At 30.7% G+C, this 22,786-nt stretch overlaps 1 protein-coding gene across 3 annotated transcripts in view; it reads right to left on the bottom strand.

The window, feature by feature from the left end:
* LOC118201807 (polyadenylate-binding protein 2-B-like) overlaps positions 1-22,786 on the bottom strand; it is a 79,130-nt gene that overhangs the window by 14,995 nt on the left and 41,349 nt on the right. For all 3 annotated transcript variants that reach the window (XM_085806828.1, XM_085806840.1, XM_085806831.1), the window contains 2 exons: positions 21,108-21,195; positions 5,928-6,049 (listed from right to left, as the gene is read on the bottom strand). In XM_085806828.1, coding sequence (XP_085662954.1) covers positions 5,928-6,049; positions 21,108-21,195 — 210 coding nt within the window. The remainder of the gene's footprint in view (positions 1-5,927; positions 6,050-21,107; positions 21,196-22,786) is intronic.

Genomic DNA, 22,786 nt, shown 5'->3' with positions numbered 1-22,786 from the left:
TTATGAGTGATGAGATGTCTAATCATTTCTTTCTGTGTGTCTGAAACTTTACTGAATTTTAAAGCTTTTTCAATAGGAACCACAAGTTTTGGAATCAAAGGTTTTGAAGTTTGTGAGAAGTTAAAATTATATTTCAGAATTTTCTCTTGTTCTTCTGTTAAACTAACACTAGAAATATTAACTATTGGTTTAATGTTTACAATGGGTAAATTTTTTGAACTACTTAAATTGGAAGACTGGAAAAGAAGATTTCTTAATTTAAATGCAAGTGTGTTCTTACGATGGTTAACTACATTTTCAGTTCTAAACCAGGACTTAAGATCGATAGCAGTGAATTTTGGATATGAGTTAGCAAGTTCCAAATGAAGCTTATATAGCTCAAGTTGAATTTTGGATAACTGTTGACGTGTAATTCTTATAATGGACCGAAGCAAGACTAGTTTGCAGTTTAAGACGATTTTTGAAATACGATCGGAAGACTTGACTACATTTAATCTGAATGAAATTGGAGATCAATTTTTTTACATTTATACTTAAGAAAAAAATCAAGGTGATTCAAGATTTTTTGTAGTTTCAGGCATTCATATTCATATCCTGCTTTCGGGTTGTTTTCTCTCCTATCAATAAAATTCCTAGTTCCATGCTTAAGGACGCCATACCGGATATGAATTCTTGGGGTATTTGCAGGATTCCTTGCCTATGTGGTTTAATTCACATTGGTCAGACAAAAAGAGGCTTAAAATTTCGTGTTAAAGAGCATATGGCATATGTTAGGAAAAAGGAAACACAGAAATCCGCTGTTGCTCAGCATTGTTGGAATGAAAATGATACTTTCCATTTTTCTGCAGCCAAAATTATTCAGAAAATGTCCTCTGTTGGTGAATTAGATTTTTTAGAAGCGTTTCACATTGATATTCTAGTTAATGACCCCAATTGCAATCAATCTTTACCTTCAACCTTTAAAAAAATTTTGTTTTAGTTTTCTTTGTTTTAACAATAGATGGCACCAATAGCTTAACTTCTGTCTAACTTTTTTTAATCTCTATCCTTATCTTTCTTCGCTCTTTATTTTGTTCATTTGCACTTAACAGCTGAAGGTAGTTCAAAAACTATCGAAACTAGTACTGCAAAAAAAATTTTTTTTTTTTTTTTAATATATGCCGATTCTTAATGTTGTACTTTGTTTTTGATTGTTATTGAGCGTGATATTTAGACTAAATTATAGGAGCTTCAAACAGGAGTATTTTTTGCTTCCGTTCTTCCAGATGCTGTGGTTGCTATTTTGTGATTGATTTTGATAAGGTCTTTCCAATTTTTAAAGTTTGCTTTGTGGTTTATATTCTTTTAAATTTTCTTATTTGATTTTTTTATTAGTGTTTTCCAGTTTTTTTTAATTTGATTTATATTTTACACCTTCTAATTTTTCTTATTTGATTTTGTGCTTTTCCTTATCTGATTTGTTGTGTCTAGTTTCAAATATTTTGTTTTGTATACATTTTGCAGTGTTAAATTGTTCCAAATTTTTGTGCTTTACTTTTGGTTAGTTAAGTTAGTTTAATTGCTATTTTTTTCCTTCATTATTTATCATACCTTTGTCAATTAACCAGTTCACAAAATTACGCCTAAAACAATAGAAATTCCTGAATCACCTCGATTTTTTACTTAAGTGTAAACATAAAAAATTGATCCCCAATTTCATTCAGATTAAATGTAATCAAAAATCTTCCAATTGTGTTTCAAAAATCCTATCAAACTGCAAACTAGTCTTGCTTTGGTCCATTATAAGAATTACACGTCAACAATTATCCAAAACTGAACTTGAGCTATATAAGTTTCATTTGGAACTTGCCAAATCATATCCAAAATTCGCTGCTATCGATCTTAAGTTCTGCTTTAGAAATGAGAATGTAGTCGTCGTAAGAACACACTTGTATTTAAATTCAGATATCTTCTTTTCCAGTAAAAAAAAAGACGTTTTAATTAATTACATAGCTAATTTTGCTTAGAGCTGTTTTGTAAAATGTGCTTTATAGCATTATGCCTTGTTTATTTTTCAGATTTAAAATATTGTATAAGTTGCCAAAATGAAACTTTATAACAGCGAAAAATAAAAATGGTTTATTTTAATGTTATTTTTTAAATATAATTTCAATATATGACCATTATTTTAATGAAATTTATCAATGTTTAAAAAAAAAATCGTCAAAAAATTCTCAGATTTCGGAATTAAAAATTTTCTATAGAAACTGATGTTAAAATTGCCAAAATGTTGACAAGTCGCCAAATTTAGAACCATTTAATAAAAGAATTCACATCCCCAAAAGCAAAAATTGTTTAAGAGCTGTTTATTACGAAAAATGAATTTCGAAATGTTGCTGTTTCACTTCTCACTTAGAAACCCAAGTATCCCATGAAACTCGAGTAAATATTAGAAAAAGAAACAAATTACAACCCGTGAACCCATTCAAAAGATAACCATATACGTCAGTGAATGGCCAAAAGTAATCCTCCAAAATGCTAATTCACACTCAAAATGGCAGTCGTAAAAACAGACAGAAATTTCAGATGATTAAAATTAAGGACCTTCTACTGATTTTGGTCAAAATTAAGGACTTTTAAGGGCCAAAAATCGATTCCAAAAAATTGAAGGACTCTTAAGGACCATACGGATTTTGTTTAATAATGAATTCATTTGATCCTGCTATTCAGTTCACTTCTGAACTTGAGACATCCAATTCTCTTCCGTTCCTCAACATTTTGGTCACACGTAACAGATCTGCCTTCAGTACTACTATTTACCATAAACCTTCATCAATTTGCCTTCCACCACACTTCAAATCATGTCATCCAATGAAACAGAAGTTAGCTTAATTTTATTTCTTTATTTTCCATGCACTTCATGTTTTCTCCTCCAAATCAGCACTTCATCAAGAACTAAATTATTTAAAAGCAGTTGCTATTCACAGGAATTTTCAACCAACATTATTAACCATGCAGTTAAAAAATTTTCACCGTAACACATCAAACGGTACAATCCTGTTTTAGGTGATTATAAAAATTCTGCTGTCATTCCTTTCTTTCTGTTAATTAGCTATAAAATTGCACATATTTTGCAGAAATTTAACTTACGGCTTGTTTTCTCTACTATCAATAAAATTCCTAGTTCCACGTGTAAGGACTCCATTCCGGATATGAATTCCTGGGGTATTTACAAGATTTCTTACCAATGTGGTTTAATTTACATTGGTCAAACAAAAGGAGCCTTAAATTTTCATGTTAAAGAATATGAGGCATATGTTAGGAAAAAGAAAACACAGAAATCTGCTGTTGCTCAGCATAGTTGGAATGAAAATCACACTTTGCATTTTCTGCAGCCAAAATTATTCAGAAAACGTCCTCCACTGGTGAATTAGATTTTTAGAAGCTTTTCACATCCAAAAAAAAACATTTCTGTTCTAGTTAAGGATTCCAACTGCAATCCATCTTTATCTTCAGCCTTTAAAGAAATTTTATTTTAGTTTTTCTTGTTTCATCAATACATGGCGCCGGTAGATTAACTTCTGTCCAATTTTTCTTATCTCCCTCTTATCTTTCTTCACCCTTTATTTGGTTCATTTGCACTTAGCAGATGAAGAAGGTAGTTAAAAAACTATCGAAAGTAGTACTGCAAAATTTTTTAAAAAATTTAAGCTGGACTTTGTTTTTGATTGTTATTCAGCATGATATTTAAACTATATTGTAAGTATTTTATAGCCTATTACATAAAAATCTGAACCACCAGAAGAACTTAAATGACCTTGATGATAGTTATTTAGATTTACTTTATTAGATTTGTTCTCATGGGGTTAAATTGAGAATGCTTTGATACCAACACATTGTTAATTGCATGCTTGTTTTGCTAATTTTGGATTAAAGAAACGTAGTGGTTTTCCAAGGGAAGAGGGGTTCAATTAAGTCTGTGTGTGTGTGTATTTAATTATGGCAAAGCTCACTAGGGCTATCTGCCTAAGGGGGAGGGATGCCTTCGTGGAGGACTTTCTAAGGGAAACTGGCTCGTATACACGTTACACATGGGGAAAACCACGAAAACACCCATGCAGCCAGCCTGTTTGCGGGATTCGAACCTCGGACCGAACTACCAGTGTTCAGCGACGTTACCGCTCGGCCGCTGGTGGGCCTCAATTAAGTCTGACCTGCCTCCTCTTGTTAACACTGAATCATATTTTAATTGCATTCTTATAGCTATATTTCTTTTGCATTTCTCTTCTCTGTATTTCTACTGGTTTGATGACTATTAGCTGATTTTTTCCCATTTATGGGATTTTTGAATTTCATTTCTTCTGTGTCTTTGTGGATTTGATTCTAAACTTCTTATTTTCTGTCCATATATATACAGGGGTTGGACAAAAATATGGAAACACCTTTAAAAAAACATGTTTCTTTGCTTAATATGTTATAGGAAACCCGTTGGCATCCAAAACAGCTTGCAGTCTTCTCGGAATGGATAAATACAGTTCCTGTATGTTTGCCAAGGGAATATTATACCATTCTTCCTGGAAAACGGTGGCAAGTTCAGATAACGATGTTGGCGGTGGATAACGAGAACGCACTTTCCGTTCCAATGTAGATCACAAAGGTTCGATAATATTCAGGTCTGCTGACTGTGGTGGCCAGGGGAGATGGGACAACTCATCCTCGTGCTCAGAAAACCAGTCCTGGACAATGTGAGCTGTGTGAACAAGGGTTTTGTCGTCTTGGAAGACACCATCACCATCGGGGAACAAAGTTTGTACCATGGGATGAACTTGATCGGCCAAAATGTTCACATGAGTCTTGGCATTTATGTGCCCTGACACAGTTATCATGGGCTAACAGAGAACCACGATATGGCTGCCCAAACCATAACAGAACCCCCGCCATGTTTCACTCTTGGCAACAAGCAGTCTGTATTATAGGCTTAAGATGGCATTCTCCAGACGTAAACTCGGCCAGAAGTGGGAAACAATGTGAAAGAAGACAGACCATATTACTCGCTTCCACTGCTCTATAGTCCAGGCTTTATGACTTAAACACCACCTTTTCCTGTTACGGGCATTAGCATCACTGATGAGTGGCTTCTCAATTGCAGCACGGCCAGCAATTCCCTGTTTATGAAGCTCCCTTCTAATTGTTTTGGTACTCACAGGGTTCGGTAACACAACATTCATTTCAGCAGTAACTTTTGCAGCTGTGGTCTTCTTATTTTTCGTCACAATTGCCCTTAATGATCGTCTGTCACGATCACTCAGGACACACTTTCGTCCGCGCTGTGATTTAACAGATGATGTTTTTCCGCTTTTCAAATATGCGGAAAAAATCTTCGATACAGTACCTCTTGAAACACTAAACACCTCGGCTACCTTGCTTACGGAAGCACCTACCATGCGTGCTCCAACAATTTGCCCATGTTTCGAAGTCTGTTAACTCTGACATAATGCAATGACAGCCTCACATAACAGTACTCCGACAACAACTGAACTGTTTAGCACATTTACGAAGTTGTATAGGTGGCATCAGTAGTCAAAAACGCCAGCGCCACCTACATATTTCATTAAAATCAATCTTTCTTTTCAAACATGCATTTCACAAGGTGTTTCCATATTTTTGTCCATCCACTGTATATACGTAATTTGTTTTAGCTAATGAAATTCCCCCCCCAAAAAAATTTTGTTTACTATTTTTGAAAAAGTTAGCGAGTCTTTTGGCATTTAATATATGTGTGCTACTTTGAATATACTTAGAATAAGCATGTAACATTAATTACATCAATCAATACTTTGATTACCAGCATTCTTGATTTTGAACGATTTTAAAAATACATAATTTAAGCAATACAAATTTTTTTTCCAGTTTTGAAACAAAACAAAATTGATATTTGCAGAAAATACCTGTATGGTCTCCTCAAAAATTGATAACTGAAGAAAGGAAATCTAGGAAATCTTCGAATCCGTCGTCTAGGTGGTCTGTTAGTTGTACTAATACCTGGGTGATTAGTACGTTTAGGAAGTACCTATAATCAAACCAGACAGTTAATGCTACAATGGCAGGGAGAAAATAAAGCAAATGATAATCTACTTGCTTTGCTTTCTTATACATTTACTTCTGTATGTAATTTTAATTTGTGTTTTTAAAATAAGGTAGAAAATTTTATATAAATGCAATAATTGACAAAGGGTTCTATAACAATAGAATCTAATTTATACATTTTTCCCAGAATTCAGTTTTATAAACATATAATCTGCTCTACAAATTTAAGAACAAAATCTAGAACTTCACATTCAAAATTTCCAGAAATAGTCAAGAATGAGTAAGGTTATTTTTCCTTTCCTATAATAATTCATTTAAGACTGAGATCAAATTCAAGAAGCAGATACAAAAGAAATGTTGCTTTGATGGTTAATGGTTCTATCTTGGCTAAAATAGAATTTTTAATTAAACTTCTGGCTGGGTCCTTAGTATACATCTGTAAATTCTGCATGTAAAAGTATGGATCTTTTTAACTGATTATAGTGCAATGAATATTTTACATACTAGAATTTTTAGTCTGCACATGAACTACATTTTGTTTTACTTATCTCTCCCCATCAATGCTGAAATGTTTTCTTAAAACTCTTTACTTTGCATTTAATAATACTCATAAAATTCTGCAAAACTTGTTGGGAAATTACAAAAAATACATTAAAACTTCTCAAATTACCTTGGGAATATTATTAAAGCTGTAGCAAATTTCAACCTTTAAATCAGTATTTTCTTCATTAAAAGCAGAATCTTAAAAATTTTCATAATTTATATTTAATTCTGACAAAGCATTTAAAGGTCGCTTGGAAGAGGACTGATGCCCCTGTAGAAGACTTTATGAGAAAAATTAATTCAGATGAGGAAATTATAAAAATGCTATGCCGACAGCCTACTTGCTAGAAGTAAAAAAAGGTAAAAAATATTCACATCATTAAAAGCAAAAGGCATCTTGCAAAAGTCTTTCTTTATATTTTTAAATAAGAAAACATTACTTGGAGCAAAATCTATATAATAGAAGTGTGCAATGATACATAGTCATGATGGTACATAGTCCTGAGAAATTTCTCTTTCATTTACTCTTAATTTCTTTGCACAGTTTTATTATTTATTAACTCTGCACTGTATTTCTCTGATTATTTTTCCAATTTCGAAGTAATCAATTATCAACAATTCTTTGGAATTTCAGAAAACATTGTGAATAATTTCATAAATCATATTGATATAAAAACTTCCTGCTCACAGTGAAAAAAGGCATATTTTCAAGTCATGCTTTGTCCTTTACTGTCAGATTGAAATAGCATACCTATATTTCATCCGTGGTCATATATATATGCAAAATCTCCTCTTGAAACATCATTAGAAGTGACTCTGCAATCCTCATAAATCCATTTTCTGTGCTTCAATTAACATTCTGGATACCCCCATCAGGCTCAGAGGTTCCTGAACATTTCAAAACTGACACTGTGCTATAAAAATAAAAAAATCTGCAGCTTCAACTGCATAATAACTGGAAGACACAAAAGTATTTTTGCTGCACATACAGCATCACATTTTCTCAACTCGGTCTTCCTGTTTCTGGATAACATGTTTTATATATATATATATATATATATTTAATCATTATATATGGTCGCAGACGTACAAAAGAAATTTCATATTTACTAAGATCGCCTATTTCTATTAGAACTGCTCAAATTTATCAAGATATGGGCTCCTAAAATTTCTGAAATCATTTCTGTAAGTATGTTATTCTATGCCTCCAAAATAACAGTCTGAAATTGTAACATACTGGAGAGTAATTCCATACAATCTGCCCTAATTGAAAATATTCAATAAAAGCCTGAAGTAATGATCATTTAAATATGCTAATCTGGTTGACAAGCTCTTGAAAACAATCCTTGCACTATGCATTATTCTAACAAAAGAATCATTATTTTGCAAAACAGATAACATGGACAGCTACAACTTATTAAGTATAAACTTATTATAATATTACAGGTATTCGAACTACTACTTCAATTTCAATGTTTTTATTTTCTCTCAAGTTGTATGTACTCTTACTTGTAAGGTGAGCATCTTATAAATAAAATAAATATCATTTAGAATACCAGCCCATCTTTCCTATATATGTTATAAATTCTGAACTCAAAATCAACATTTTCTGTTTATATGTAAAAGTTTCTAATACATTTTTAGAATTTATTGCTACCTTTTGTTTTCAAAAGTTAGCAACTGAAAATTGTACTGTTGAGATTTCCGAATTGTATGTAAACTTTTCTGAATTTTTTAAAAATTTAAGCACTTAAAATAGAAAAGTTACTACTGAAAATTCTAAAGATAAATTGAAAAAATACAATAAAGGTAATAATGTAGAAAAACTAAATTCCTAAATCCCTTAGACTTGAAAATGGAACTTACCTATATTATAAAGGCATAGATAAAATAAAAGGTTGAAATGCTTGCTAATGGAAGGTAGAAACTCATTTTGCAATGTATGGCATGTTCCTGATAATGATCAAAACCTTTTCTCTAAAGGTTTAGACAGGGTTCCTATAAATTTCTGCACACAGAAATCAAGTGCTTTTTAGGACCATTAATGAAAAAATTAAGGACCTACGAGCAAATGGGAACTGAATAAATTCAATTAAAAGTATTACTATGCCTGAACTTCACTTTTGTAATACCATCATAAAAATAAAATAGATCCGTAAATAGGATGCATTATTATTAAACATAAATTACCATATACTTATTAATAAGTTTAAGAATAAAATAAACATTATGAAATTTATCAAGTAGCATTAAATATTTTACACTTATAATAGTTGGACATATTTGAAAGATAAGTGACATTTTATTTACGTTTTACTAACAACTTTATGTTGATTTAGTTTTATGTCTTTATTTTATCACACACTTGCTCAGTCTAGAGATTTAGTGAATAGCAAGTACATTTTATGTCAAGTGGCATAGGTTAAAATGAGAAGTAAGATCATAATCAGCATGATTCATAAAAAAAAAAAAAAAAAAAAAAACCTGGTTGTTGTCATTGCTGCTGCTTGCCTACAGATAGACCTGCTGATTAGACACAAGTAGCATACGACATTGCAAATTGGTCCGAGAGGTTGCAAAGTGGTCCTGTAACTTTTACGATATCTTTACAACGTTGTGAAGATGCAAAATATTTGCCACTGCATCTTGGCAATTTGTCGACGTCGTTGAAACATCATGATATGACAGCTTTTAGACGTGGTCGTTTTAGCATCTTTTTCATAGTTCACCGATGTTACTTTTAGAATGAAAAGAGACAAAATCTGCCCTTTCAAGAATCTGAAGTCCGAATAAGATTTATTTTGCGAAGTTTCATTACTTTATTTCATCTAAATATATTAATCTAAGGTAGATTCATCTAATGAAATATAAATTTAATATATATACTTGAATTATTAAATTTAATTAGTACTAAAAATATGTGCTAAATTATTATTTAAAATTTTGAAAATACTTAAAATGTTTTTTTATAAATATTATAGTAAAATATTTAAAAATGAAACTAATCTATATAGTAAGTCACATTTTATGTTCTATAAGTAGTTATGCATTTTATATATTTAAAAAATTATATTTCCGAAATCAACATAAATCACATGTTAGTAATTATTTCACTGTTAAAATATGACTTTATTTATTATTTTTGAAGTAAGGACGAATTTATTTGAATTAATATGCTGACATAATATGAAACATTTTACCGCATACAGAGCAAAAAGTACAATTTTCGCGAAGATGTATACACAGATAAAAATATGACGATTTTAAGAATTCCGAGAGAACGTCCAATATTAAAAGACTATGCATGTCCATGCATTTTTAACGTCTGTCCAATATATATGACGAAAAACTCATCGACGGTCGGGATAAGCAGAACGGAAAAATTAATGGAAAAGGAGAAAGAAATGTTAACAATTTTAATGGAAAATGACAAAATTAATAATGGCTTTGAAAAATTACTAATAAATGTTGACATCAAAATTAGAGAAACTGTGAACAAAAAAATGAAATTTATTACCTATAAAAATTCTGATGAACTGTTTATGTTTTTCCCATGCATTTAAATATGCTTGGTTTAATCCTAGTATCACGGTACTCTCGGGATTTTACAAATGTTTTAGTGAGCCCGATAAATATTTTTGTGCTACTTTGGTAGACCGGTTGCACGGATTTTGGCGAGTAATAGGACTTATGGTAAACCCATTGCTGGACAATTTATTTATGGTAACCGATACTTTGTTGTCATTTTATTTTTTAAACAATGCATTTTATTATGCATAAATTCCGTGTTTTAAATATTATTTATGGCTTCGAAATATTGAAAATCAATTTAATTTTACATTTTTATCTGAAATAAAAATTTTATTGTTTATGATATTTTATGAAATTTTATGTTGTGGATGATGTAATCAATGATGTCACCTTGCTTTAAAAGTAATTGGTTTTAATATCTAGAAATTTAATCTAATGTTTTAAACATTATTTATGGCTGTTAAATATTAAAATACAATTTTATTTTGCATTTTTACATATGATTTTTTATGTATTTATTATCTATGATTATTTAAATAATTTTAATTCTAGGCGTGATGTAATCAGCTCCCAGATTGGTTACAGAATATTTGTGCATTATCGAGCTGTAATCAGCTCCTTGATTGGTTACTGAATATTTGTGCATTACCACACAATTTTAAAATTTTATTATTCATCTCTTCGAAGTCCTTAGATGTCATAGGAAATGGATATGTGCCTTTCAAAGATTAATGTTGTTATTGGTAAGTACCAAGAATACTGGTATCGGAATAAAAACATTATCCTTCGAGACCTTATTTTGGCCAGCCTGGCTTTCCTAATCAAAGATTTATTTATAAATTGTTACAAGGCACAGAAAATTTATTTAAAATTTTTGGAGGAAACCTCGCTAATTGCTTCTTCAATGAAGTGCAAGAAATGTGGATCACAGACAAAGATGGTTAAAAAAGAGCTGACTCTAAGGACAGCCATATATGGTATTATGATCACGGTGGAAGAAATAACCGCTGTAATGGTAAAAAAAATATTAGACATTCCTCCTTTTTTACCGACAGTAAACTTCCAATTGCTGTCATTTTAGCTCTAGTGAACGAAATATTCATGGGTTCTTCATATGATAGAATTCAATGTGAGCTCAGTATTTTTTCAGAAGCTATAGCTGACTGGTGCAGTTATGTAACCAACGTTTTAGTTAATTTTATGGAAACTAAAATGGAGAAAATAGGAGGGCCAGGGAAAATTATGGAGATTGATGAGCCCAAAATTGGGAAAATAAAGTTTAACAAGGGTGGATTCATTGAAGGGCAGTGGGTTTTTGGGAGAATAGAGCGAGACTCAGGTCGCTGTTTTTTAGTTCCTGTGCCAGACAGAACAGTGGATACTCTTCTCACTTTAAGGATTGGATCGAACCGGGAACCCAGATTATTTCAAACTGCCGGAAAGCTTATGACCGTTTGAGCGAAGAAGGGTTCAATCACTTGCAAGTTAACCATTCGTTCCATTTCGTAGATCCTGAAACCGGAGCTCAAACCAACACAGTTGAAAGGCAATAGCGTGACTTCAAAAACTCTTTGCCAGTTGACAATTGTCGATGAGATTTTGAAGGATATATAGCCTGGTATTTGTTTAGGAAAATTTGCTCTGCATTGAATGAGAAGCCATATGTTAAATTTCTTGAAATTATTCGAGACATAAACTGGGATGATTGGCGTGTACTTCAGGGAGGGGCGGTTAAAGGATCTTCGAAATCTTAAAAACAATACCTATTACTGGAGATTTATATTTTCCAAATTTTTTTGTTATTTTTAATTTTTATGATAAATTAATTTGGCTCTAAATTGCTTTATCTATTTATAAATTTTTTTTAAATTTTTTATTCCTGCCCTTGATATTACATTTTTCAAATTTTTTTCATTGATATCTAAATTATGGTTCTGATTTTTTTTTATGGTACTTATCAATAAACGACAGGTTAAATGACTAAAAAAAATGTAAGTACACATTTTTCTTTTACTTTATAATTGTATACTTCAATTTTTGTTAAAAAATTCACACTATTTTCAAAAATTGCTTAAATAATTATTGTCACATATGTTTTAATGTTAACTATATTCTATAAAACGTATTTTAAAGTATTTGAATTTAAGCAATATTTTAATTCTTTTAAATGTTGGTATAATGTTTTTAATTCGATATTCAATTTAAGTAATGTTTAAATCCAATTAAACATTGGCGCAATGTTTTTATAGCGGTGTTTTTATTCTATTTCTTTGCTATATAAAAGTAATAACTTATTATTATTAACCATTATTATTTATTAAACCATTATTATTATTAACCATTATTATTATTAACCATTATTATTATATTAATTAAGTATTAACCATTATTTTTAACGATATTTATTTTTTTATAGTTTCGAATATGCGCAAAAAAAAAAGCGTTTTTCAAGATGATTGACGGTTGTAAAAAACGCGCCAACGATTGCGGCACAGTAAATTGCCAAAAATCCGTGCAACCATCTACAAAGTAGCACTAATTTTTTTTTTGTAAATTTCGTATTTTGTGAATATTGTTTGTAATTCTATTCAGTTGAAATAATTCTTCTAGGCCATTTAAAAAAGATTCTATTCAATTATCAGAAGAACCGTCGAAAGGTTTAGTGCAATCGAATAAATCGCTGAAACACTGCACTGAATTGCTGTTTGACATTCCATACATATTATTTACTAGACGATTATATAAATGAACATCTAAGATCGAGGCTTGCGCACTTTGGCTAGCTGCCAAATTCGAACAAGTTAGTAACTGTGCGATCATTTGACTCCATCTTATTTTCAGGAACATTTTCTTCGCGCTTTTGTAATTCACCGTCGAAAATAGATACTGGAAAGATTCAATACAGAAAGAGAACGACGTATAAAAATATAATGATGGCAGTTTATTTTGAATTGAGGAGAAATCTTCGTGGTAATGCCTAATTTCTGCTTATTTCGTTTGTGAATATCTGCTTGCAATGTGCTAACATCGTCTATACAGTTAAATAATGTTCTGTTTTGGTATTTTATGACTTTCCAGTTATTAAAATTAAATTGTGTTTTCCCAATCTTCAGTGGCTCCAGCGGTGCAATATTTGAATACACGGATTATCGTTATATTTGGACACGCGGATCCGATTATAACGTCGTGCAATATTTGGATACATGGATTATCGTTATATTTGGATACAATGATTCGGTTATAACGTCCTAAGTACTATAGCATATATCATTCATATTAATTGATTATTGTGTTCATGATACAGGTTGGAGCTCAGACTTCGCACATATAATAAAAAAAAATAGTGCTAAAGAAACATTAGCATTACTATGAAATATTGTAATCTATAATTATGCCATACTTAATTGTGTAGTATTGAAAACCACTAAATATTTTTTTATTGACTGCAAATTGCATTTTTATTACTTGTGGTTTGGTATCTAACACTGTGTAATTCGCATTTTTTTAAATATTGCTGTTATGTATGTCTATTAGATTATCTCAATAAATGAATGTTGGAAATTAGGTTTTGTTCTTTATTCAATTTAAGTATATTCATTATACTTAAATAAGCATATTAAGTAAGTCAATTAAGTATTATATATTCATAATTTAAGTATATTCTTCGCTTACATTGTATGCGCTTGTGATAACAAAGAAATTCACTTACGTTACTATCGTATACTATATTATTTAAATTATTTCTGTACAGTATCAAAAGGAATGTTATTGATTATAAAAAGTGCCTGAAATGATCATTGTAATCTAGCACTATTCTAAAATGTAGAAACTAAAATTAGGTAAATACATTTACGGCTCTAGTATAGAATTGGGTGACCCTTCAATCAGCGACAATTTTTCATAAAATTTTGCCGATGAAATCTTATTTCTGGTTACCATGATAGTTTAACTTTGTTTTAGCCTCCTGATTTTTTAAAAATAAAAATAGATTGATGTGTACATGGACAAATTTAAAGCACTGTGCAATGCCTAGTTTGTGCAATTCTGGTATTTTTTTATTTATTTATTTTTTAGTGAAAACAGATCGATGTGTACATGGACACAGAGTTTATGCAATTCTTTGACTTCTTATTTTAGTTTTGCGTAGCAACCATCTTGAAATAGTGTCTTCCTGGTGCCAATCTTGACGTCAAAAAAGAATCGCCAAAAAACAAGGGGCACCCATTTGTAAACTTTTACCGCATTTACATAGGATTGAAAGAAATGGTGTTAAGAAACATCAGCATTACTAGTAAATACTGCAATCCATAATTATTGCACTTTTAAATGCTTACTATTTAAAAAAACACAATTTTTTTTATTAATTGGAAATTTTAGTTCTGTTACCTTCCTACTGCTATTTATACTTTCAAACACTACTAGTTCATGTTTTTCTTAAATAGTGCTGTCATGTATGTTGTTTGTTAGGTTATTTTTTCATTTTAGATATGAATATGGGAAGTTATTAGATTTCCTTATAATTTTACTTAATAGTCATTTACATTCATCCACTACAAAAGTTATGTATGTACAGAGAAAACAACATTACACGCTGCGAAAATCAAAGGCCAAACATTACACGCCAAATTTAGAGCCGTTTAATGCACGTCGCCATATTAAAACCATGGGAAAATTCAATTAGAAATAGAATGCCTGATTAGTACTGCCCTCTAGGAGGTATTAGAACAAACAAAAATAAAAACTGAAATAAACATTTAGAAAGCGTTTTAAAGGTTTATAATGTAGAAGAACGCTTGAAGTGCGTTTCAGCCGACCTGCAGAAGTTTCACCTGAACACGCTAGATGCGTTATCCCTACCAATTCTGTAACAGCAAAAAGCCAGAAAATATTGAAAAAAATGAAGAAATGGCTTGAAGCCAGTTGATGAACCTTGTAAAGGCTAGTATATGTGGGGAAATGCATTAAATTTAGCTTTTGGAACTTGACAAAACAAATTTACAAATGTTGGTACAACTGAATGTAGCAACTGATATTTGAGAAACAATGCCAGAATTTTCTTTAGGAAGTAATTTCTTATATTTAAAGATGATTTTTCAAAATACTGGTTTTTTATTTAAAGTCACAGAAAAATTAAAATGATTTCTCGCCGAAATTAAGAATTGTGGTCACAAAGTGGTTTGGTTTATTTGATTATGGTAGAAAATGCAAGGGCTATCAGTTTTGGGGCAGAAATGCCTTAGTGGATGACTTTCTAACATTACACAAAACTTTGTGGACAAACCACAAAACTCCCCATGCAGCCAAAATGTTTGCCTGGAAAAGATCCCAGGTTGAATTATCGGTATTCAGCGACTTCACCACTCGGCCACTGGCTGGCCATGGTTAAAGTGCAAAAGAGCTGTTAATAGATGGTGGTACTGAAATTATAAAAACTGACAAACTCTTTCTGATATTAGTATACATTAAAGAATATGCAATGCACTCTAGAGCAAAACAGCTCTGCTGAAAGAAAAAATTGTACAATAATAAAGGCTGTAAAAGTAAGGCCATACATAGAGAACATAATGCCAGCAAAATTATAGGCAAAAACTGTTAATTGTGCTGCCATATCATTAACAAAACTGGTTGGACTAGAACTGAATAAAATAAGCATCTGCAATGGAATTGATAATTCTGTGGAATGAAGTACACATTCATGTTTAGAAAATTTGATCACAGAACAAGATATAGCACTAATTGAATGTAATAGCAACACTTCCCCTAAGGAAAGTAATACACATATAAAAACAAGATGTTAAAGAACTAAGAAGTGTAAATGCTTAAGTGTCTAACAACTTTATACTAAATGCTGTCTTCTGCTGATACATCATGTGAAAAATTCAAAACATATCAAGATGCTATGAAAGATTTCAGTGGAAAGAACTACTAACAAAAAATTAATATTACTTGAAAGCTTTAAAAGTATACTTATCTGAAGGTGTTGTTAAGGCTATCGACATAAAATGGGTTTTTGAAATAAAAGTAACAGTACTAAGAAAGTTCACATAGTAGTTAAAGGATATCATGAAAAGGTAGATTGTAAGGTATATGCACATGTAGCAAAATTATTTTTAATAAGAATGATGATTTTTAATCCTTACAAAGGAAATGGAATATTAAAAGGAATAGTTAAATGGAATATTAAAGAATGATGTATGCATCAAACCTCCAGATGGAAACCTTAAACAATGGAAATAACTTAAAGTTTTAAAAAAATTGTATTGCCATAAGGTCACCACACTGCTGGAATGACAAATTTAATAAATTTATGAAAGAATAAATTTTAAAACACCAAAGAAGGATTTTTGTGTGTATATACTAGGGAAGATGTAATTGTTATTTTTTCTCATGATTTTCTCGTTACTGAGAAAGAAAATGCCAAGACCATATTATTACAATAGAAAGCAGCAAAAAAAAAAAAAAAAAGTTTCAAGATTTCACATAATATATTACACATATGCATATATAATACAGAAACACAAAATTTTTTATAAAGAAATATATATAACATTCCAAGAATTTTCGCACATTATGACACTGAAAATTGATCAGTAAATACATAAAGAATCAATTTTTCACAAAAACCGAAAATTGAAATTCAAATAAACAAACAAATTTCAAAAAATCCTACATATGTAGAATTAGAATTCTTTAAATGTTAAAAGAAAACTTAAAATAAACCATCACAAAAAAATCAAAAATTAATATTAAAGAGGAGGAATCCAATTAACTAGAATATAACATACATAGGAGGATACATCGAAATAACTTACAGTTCCTCTTCCATAAGAAAATCCTTGCTTTTCTGCATTCAGAATTAGCTCTGTTGAGCCATTCCAATACATTTTTTTAACCACTTGTGTTAAAAAGACGTGCCACGCACGTCGAGATGCTTTCGCCTAACTACGAGATCGTTTATTTCTCGAGTTACAGCTCTGGATTGCACTCGCAAATGCGGAGCGGCGTAAATGAGACACTTTTTCGCTTGTTATATCGTAACGCACTGCACCGCAACCGTGAAGTTTAGTCGTAGCGCAAGTGGTTAAATCTTAATACTTGACCCAAAAACTATCATCCTCCTCAAAGCAAGGGAAAATTGCAAAAATACAAAGCAAAATAATGAAGATTTTCCCTAATTTCAAAAAGAACCTTTCCTAAGATTGAGAACTTATCCATAATACGTAGAAAAAATTAAATACTTTCAGGGGAAAAAAACTGAAAACCTACAATGTAGTAAACCTTTTTGGTACTTACGTACTATGACGACTACCTTGGCAACATTTGCAGATAAAAATGTTCATTGCCATTTTTTGGTTTATGTTTATAAATTCTTTTAAAATATAAGTCCTAATTATAAATGAACAAAAACATAAAAACCAATATATATATATATATATATATATATGAATTAAAAAATTACTTAAAACTAGTTAAAAGAAAACGTTGAAGTTAATGGTGAGGAAAGTGGCAGGAAATAGCTTTCAAAATAGCATCGAAAGACGTTTCCCGTTTTTTTCTGCCAAATAAATTCAGCTAAATAGGTATCCAAATGATCGCGGCTTGTCCCACGTAGTCGCTTGTTCCTCCATTTTGCAGAACCCTCCATCCTTTCAACATGTTGAGTACAAGTCTGCGTAAATGGGCCAACAAAATTTTTTTGATGATTCACCTTAAAATTTTCAAAACCAGCAGCAATGAGCTCCTCTGTTTGATATCCAGGCCACGAATCTGACATTATTGTTGAGCCGTCGGCAATATTATTTTGGATTTCATGCATTAATGTTGTTGCCTTCCGGTCTGGAACTCTGACCAGAAATGTTTCTTTTGTCTCCTGGCAAATTCCACCAAAGACCCACTGCTGTGGCAAGATATGAACTTCGTTATTCTTTCGACGCGTAAAAAGGCTTTTGCCAATTTCGACAACCAATTCGGGCCCTCCAATTTTGATATTTCGATTAAACGCCAATTCTTTCACACACACTTCACGCATAATTACTCCAATCAATAACAGTCTTATCTGATAAATCCAACTGATGTTTGCACCATTCAATGGACAACTGTTCATATGCCCAAAAGTAAATAATCTTGAAGCTTTTAAAAATTTAGTACAACTGTTTTCAAATCACGTACCAGTTCGAACACCAAACTTTTGTTGACAATTTTTGACATTGCATCTACAATAAAATCCTGAATTATAAAACTTTATAACATGGCCGTTTTTACAAATGCATTCTTTAGGTAAAATTCCAGAATCTCTAAAAAATTCTATCACTTCTTCATTTGAAGGAAGTTGGAAAATGTTGATATCCATTGGGAAAATAATAATCACAAAAAGTTTCACGTGCTTAACCTAAATGTAATAATCCGCATAAATGTAGCAAAAAAAGGTGTGGTAATACTCTTTATTTTAGCACCCTCTAACCTATGTTAGGGTTAACCTGTATAACCTACAAGGGTCGCCAGTTTTGGCGATATATCTAGGTAATTTTCATAGTAACCAAAAATTCTTTTTACACAACACTTTGCCAGAACCACTTTTCAAACACCAGTTCAAAACAATGAAAATAACCTATAAACATAGTCCACTTGGTACTACTGAGCAGAAAAGAAAAATAAAGACTTAAGCATTTTCAGATTAAGACAAGGGCTGGTGATAAAAGTGATATAAGAAAAGTATTTCAGAGGATGAAATATTTTGCTATGGATATCCAGTGCAGTGTCTTTCAAAAAAAAAAAAAAAAAAAAAAAAAAAATACAAATGTCTTACTATATCATCCTGTGAAGGAGAATATATTGCTGCCTCTGTAAGCTTCAGCTGAAATTGTTTCTTTAACTAAACTTGTGACTGATATGAAACATAAGCTGTTGCATTGTAACTTAAATTTAGATAACCAGGGTGCAATTCATTTAATACAAAATCATGAAAACAGTAAGATCAAAGTATATTCATATCAGATATTTTATTAAAGATTTGACTAATTAGGAAGTAATTAAAGTGAATTATCTATCACTTTCAGAGAATGTTTTGGACATTTTAACTCAAGCTCTGTTCTTTAATAAAATTTGAGAACCATGTTAAATTTCACAGCATGATTTTTGAAGTTTTAAAATATAATTTTTAAATTTTTAGTATATATAATGCAATGATACAATGTAAATTGACATTTGTTAAAGTATGCACAGTTTTCTGCTATCAACAGCAATCTCTATCAAAGTCATGAATTCTTACGTTTGTCTAAAAAATGCAACTTGCAAGGGTAATCAGCTAGTATTGCAATGCAGAATGAGAAGAGTATTCTCAGATAATATTCTATATTCCAATGGTGTATTCAGTCGTTAATTTCACAAATTATTATTTGTCATTTGCACATATCATTCCATCAACTCTGGTCATTCTCAATTCACAACCTTCTTAGTACACGACCAGCAGATGGGAAGTGTTTTACATGTTTTATTCTGAAGAAAATTTATCAAATTCATGGTATGTCTGAAACCATTGCTTCTTTTGTCAATTATCATGCACATGCATTTACACATGACAGTTATACAAATACTTAATTTTACTTATCCTCTATGCTAACTCATATTTAAATGATGCCAGAGTACTAATAAACTAAAAACAGATTTTCTGCCATATGTTTAATTGTTTAGCTTAGGGTTTCTCAAACCTTTTACCACATGTCACCTTCGAAAGCAATTTTTTTTTTTTGCATACATTACTATATTTGTATTATATATTTTAGCATATGTTAGCATATTCATATACATATAAATGAATGTTTGTCTTTTATACAGATCTACAGTTTAATTCTAATCTTTATAAAACTTCCCACACTCGAATTTCAAAACAAGAGGAAGGTCACTGTCTACATAGGATTTCTCAAAAACCAGCCCATGGATCTGCACTTTTTATTTATATATATTTTACACTAACTTAAAGAACTTTTAATTAAAAACTCGGCAATTTAAAAGCTTTGCATTGCTACTCTGCAATGAGTAAGATATATATGTTTCAAATTTAATCAGAAACGTTAGCGATATAAAAAAATTGTGTCACCACTCAGAAAACACAATTATATTGCCTCGAATTTAATAAAGAAATTTGGCTACTTAAAAGAAATGTATTGCCACTGCCCAAGTTAAAATATTTTACAGTATGTTATTGTTCAGCAAAGCATAAAATATTTAATTTTTCATGCATTAACATGCACACATTAGCATGCGTGTTATTGCATCAAACGCATTTGCTTTGCTTTTAGAAACAGAATTTGTAATAATCATCACAAAGCATTACTTCGGTGTATAATCAATTATACCACCAAAACAAAAATCAAATGCTCGATCTACACCTCAAGCACAAAATAAAAAGACATCATGAGCTTCAGAAACAAACAAGCAACGGGAAGTAAAACTGGAAAACAATCGTGTACCCATTGCTCGAGCCCATTCATATGAAACAAATTAGCAGTGGGAAGCAAGACTGGGAAACATTTAAGTATGCACTCGAGCTTATTCATCTAAAACAGAACAGCAATGGTAAGCAAGACTTGAAAACGTTCAAATACACACTTGTACCCATTGAACTTATTCTGAATTTTTATTTTAAGTATAAGGATTCTTCTGTTTACATTGTACAAATTAATTAAATGCAAAAATACAAATATTTAGATTAAAAAAAAAACTGATTTTATGGTTATTTTTGCGTATTAGTCTTAACTTAAAAATGCGCTCTGGCATACACTGACGTTCAGTACTCCAATGTCATGAACACATGAGAGGAATTTGTTCACTCTACATTGGGAGCAAAGAAGTTAAGAGGCTTTTCAATTTAAACTATATAACTCGAATCAATATTTAAGGAAACAAAATCTGTAACTATATTGTTCAAACACATATAATTCAAATTTTAAATTATATCATGCACTAACCTTAATTAATCTCCCTCGAAACACAGATTCATCAAAGGCTGTAGACGTGATTACTGATTCTTTATCTGCAAATTCTATATAAGCAAAACTAAAAAAAAAAAAATAATTCTAAATTAGAAATGTACAGATACTTATTCCATTGCATATTAATGATGCCAAAAATAAAGCAAGGCAAAAATGAGTAAGAGCTGACTATCAGGTGAAAAGATGAGCTATGGGTTGATTTCAGATATGAGGCGTGAAACATTATGGACAAGAAGAATACAAAGATTACAGTAGCACTTGTTTTCTCTTTACGACAATTTCTTCTTAATATAAATTATCATTTAAAACACAATTTAAAAATATTGTATAATAAATAATATAAATTATCATTTAAATTATTTGTGAGGTGTGATCTGTACTTTTACATTTTTTTATTTATTCCCCCCCCCCAAATTTAGCAATTAATTTTTTTTAAATTAAGTTACAAAATAAATATATGTTGAAGTGAAATATCGCAAAAATACAGTGAAGGTAGACTGCGCGGGGGGGGGGAGAAAAGAAAAAAAAAGGGACAAAGTTCTATATCTCCTGTTCTACTGGGACAATTGATGAAATTCAACTTGTGTTTTCAATTACTCGAAAGTGCGACTTAGGATTATTAGATTTATACATAGCATCATTCTAACATAGGTATTTTGACACAAAATTGGACTTTTTCTGAAATGACATGCTAATTTGTTTCCATATTTCAATTCTTCGACTCAAATTATGCCAAACTGCACTGCCAAGTTTTGTAAAAATCGCACGAGTAGTTTTTAAAAAATTAGTTTCAAAACTTTAGCTGTTCATTGTTAATTGAATCTGATATATAATTATTAATCTGTTTTTTTTATTAAACTTGCTTGATTCCTTCTTCCAGAATTCGAAATTTAGGCTTAATCCAAATATAACTCACATTTTTTATGATTTATTTTTAAAATTTGTATTTTTTAATATTTTTCATAAATTTTTCAAAAATTTTGTATTATAGCCTATAAAATTTTTAACATCGTCGTAAAGAAGTCTTAAAGTCTACAAAAAATAGACTTTTTTAAATTCAAAATTTTTAAAGATATACATGAATTTACAAATTGAAGCATTCTGAAATTTAGAATCTTGTTTTCGAACAATAATAACACCAAATGTGTTTTACGGACTTTCTTAAAATCATTTGAAAGTATGAACAATGACCTTTTTTTCTGCTTGCCTGCAATGAAACAAAGAAAAGAAAAATAGTTTGCTATAAATCAGGGTTCGTACACATTTCTGAACAGAGAAATTAAGGATTTTTAAGGACCATTAACGAAAAAAATTAAGGACCTATGAGCAAATGGGAACTGAATAAATTCAATTCAAAATATTATCTATGCCTGAATTTCACTTTTGTAATACCATCCTAAAAATAAAATAGATCCCTAAGTAGTATGCATTATTACTAAACATGAATTACCGTATTTGATGGCATACAAGACGCACTGGCATATAAGACACACCCTTATTTAGAAGGCCACACACAAGGAAAAAAAAGTTTCAATAGTCTGCGCTACAGCGTGGTACCACAATAACTTAAAATGTGGTTTCTTTTAATTCTCACATTTCATAAAAGCCAAATAAACAATCATTGAATGCAATTACCAAACATATTTTTATTAAGG

Source organism: Stegodyphus dumicola, chromosome 1 (genome assembly GCF_044657685.1).
Source record: "Stegodyphus dumicola isolate Sdum_Otavi_A_Nest chromosome 1, ASM4465768v1".
Lineage (NCBI taxonomy): Eukaryota > Metazoa > Arthropoda > Arachnida > Araneae > Eresidae > Stegodyphus > Stegodyphus dumicola.
This window is presented reverse-complemented; position numbering and strand designations above follow the sequence as displayed.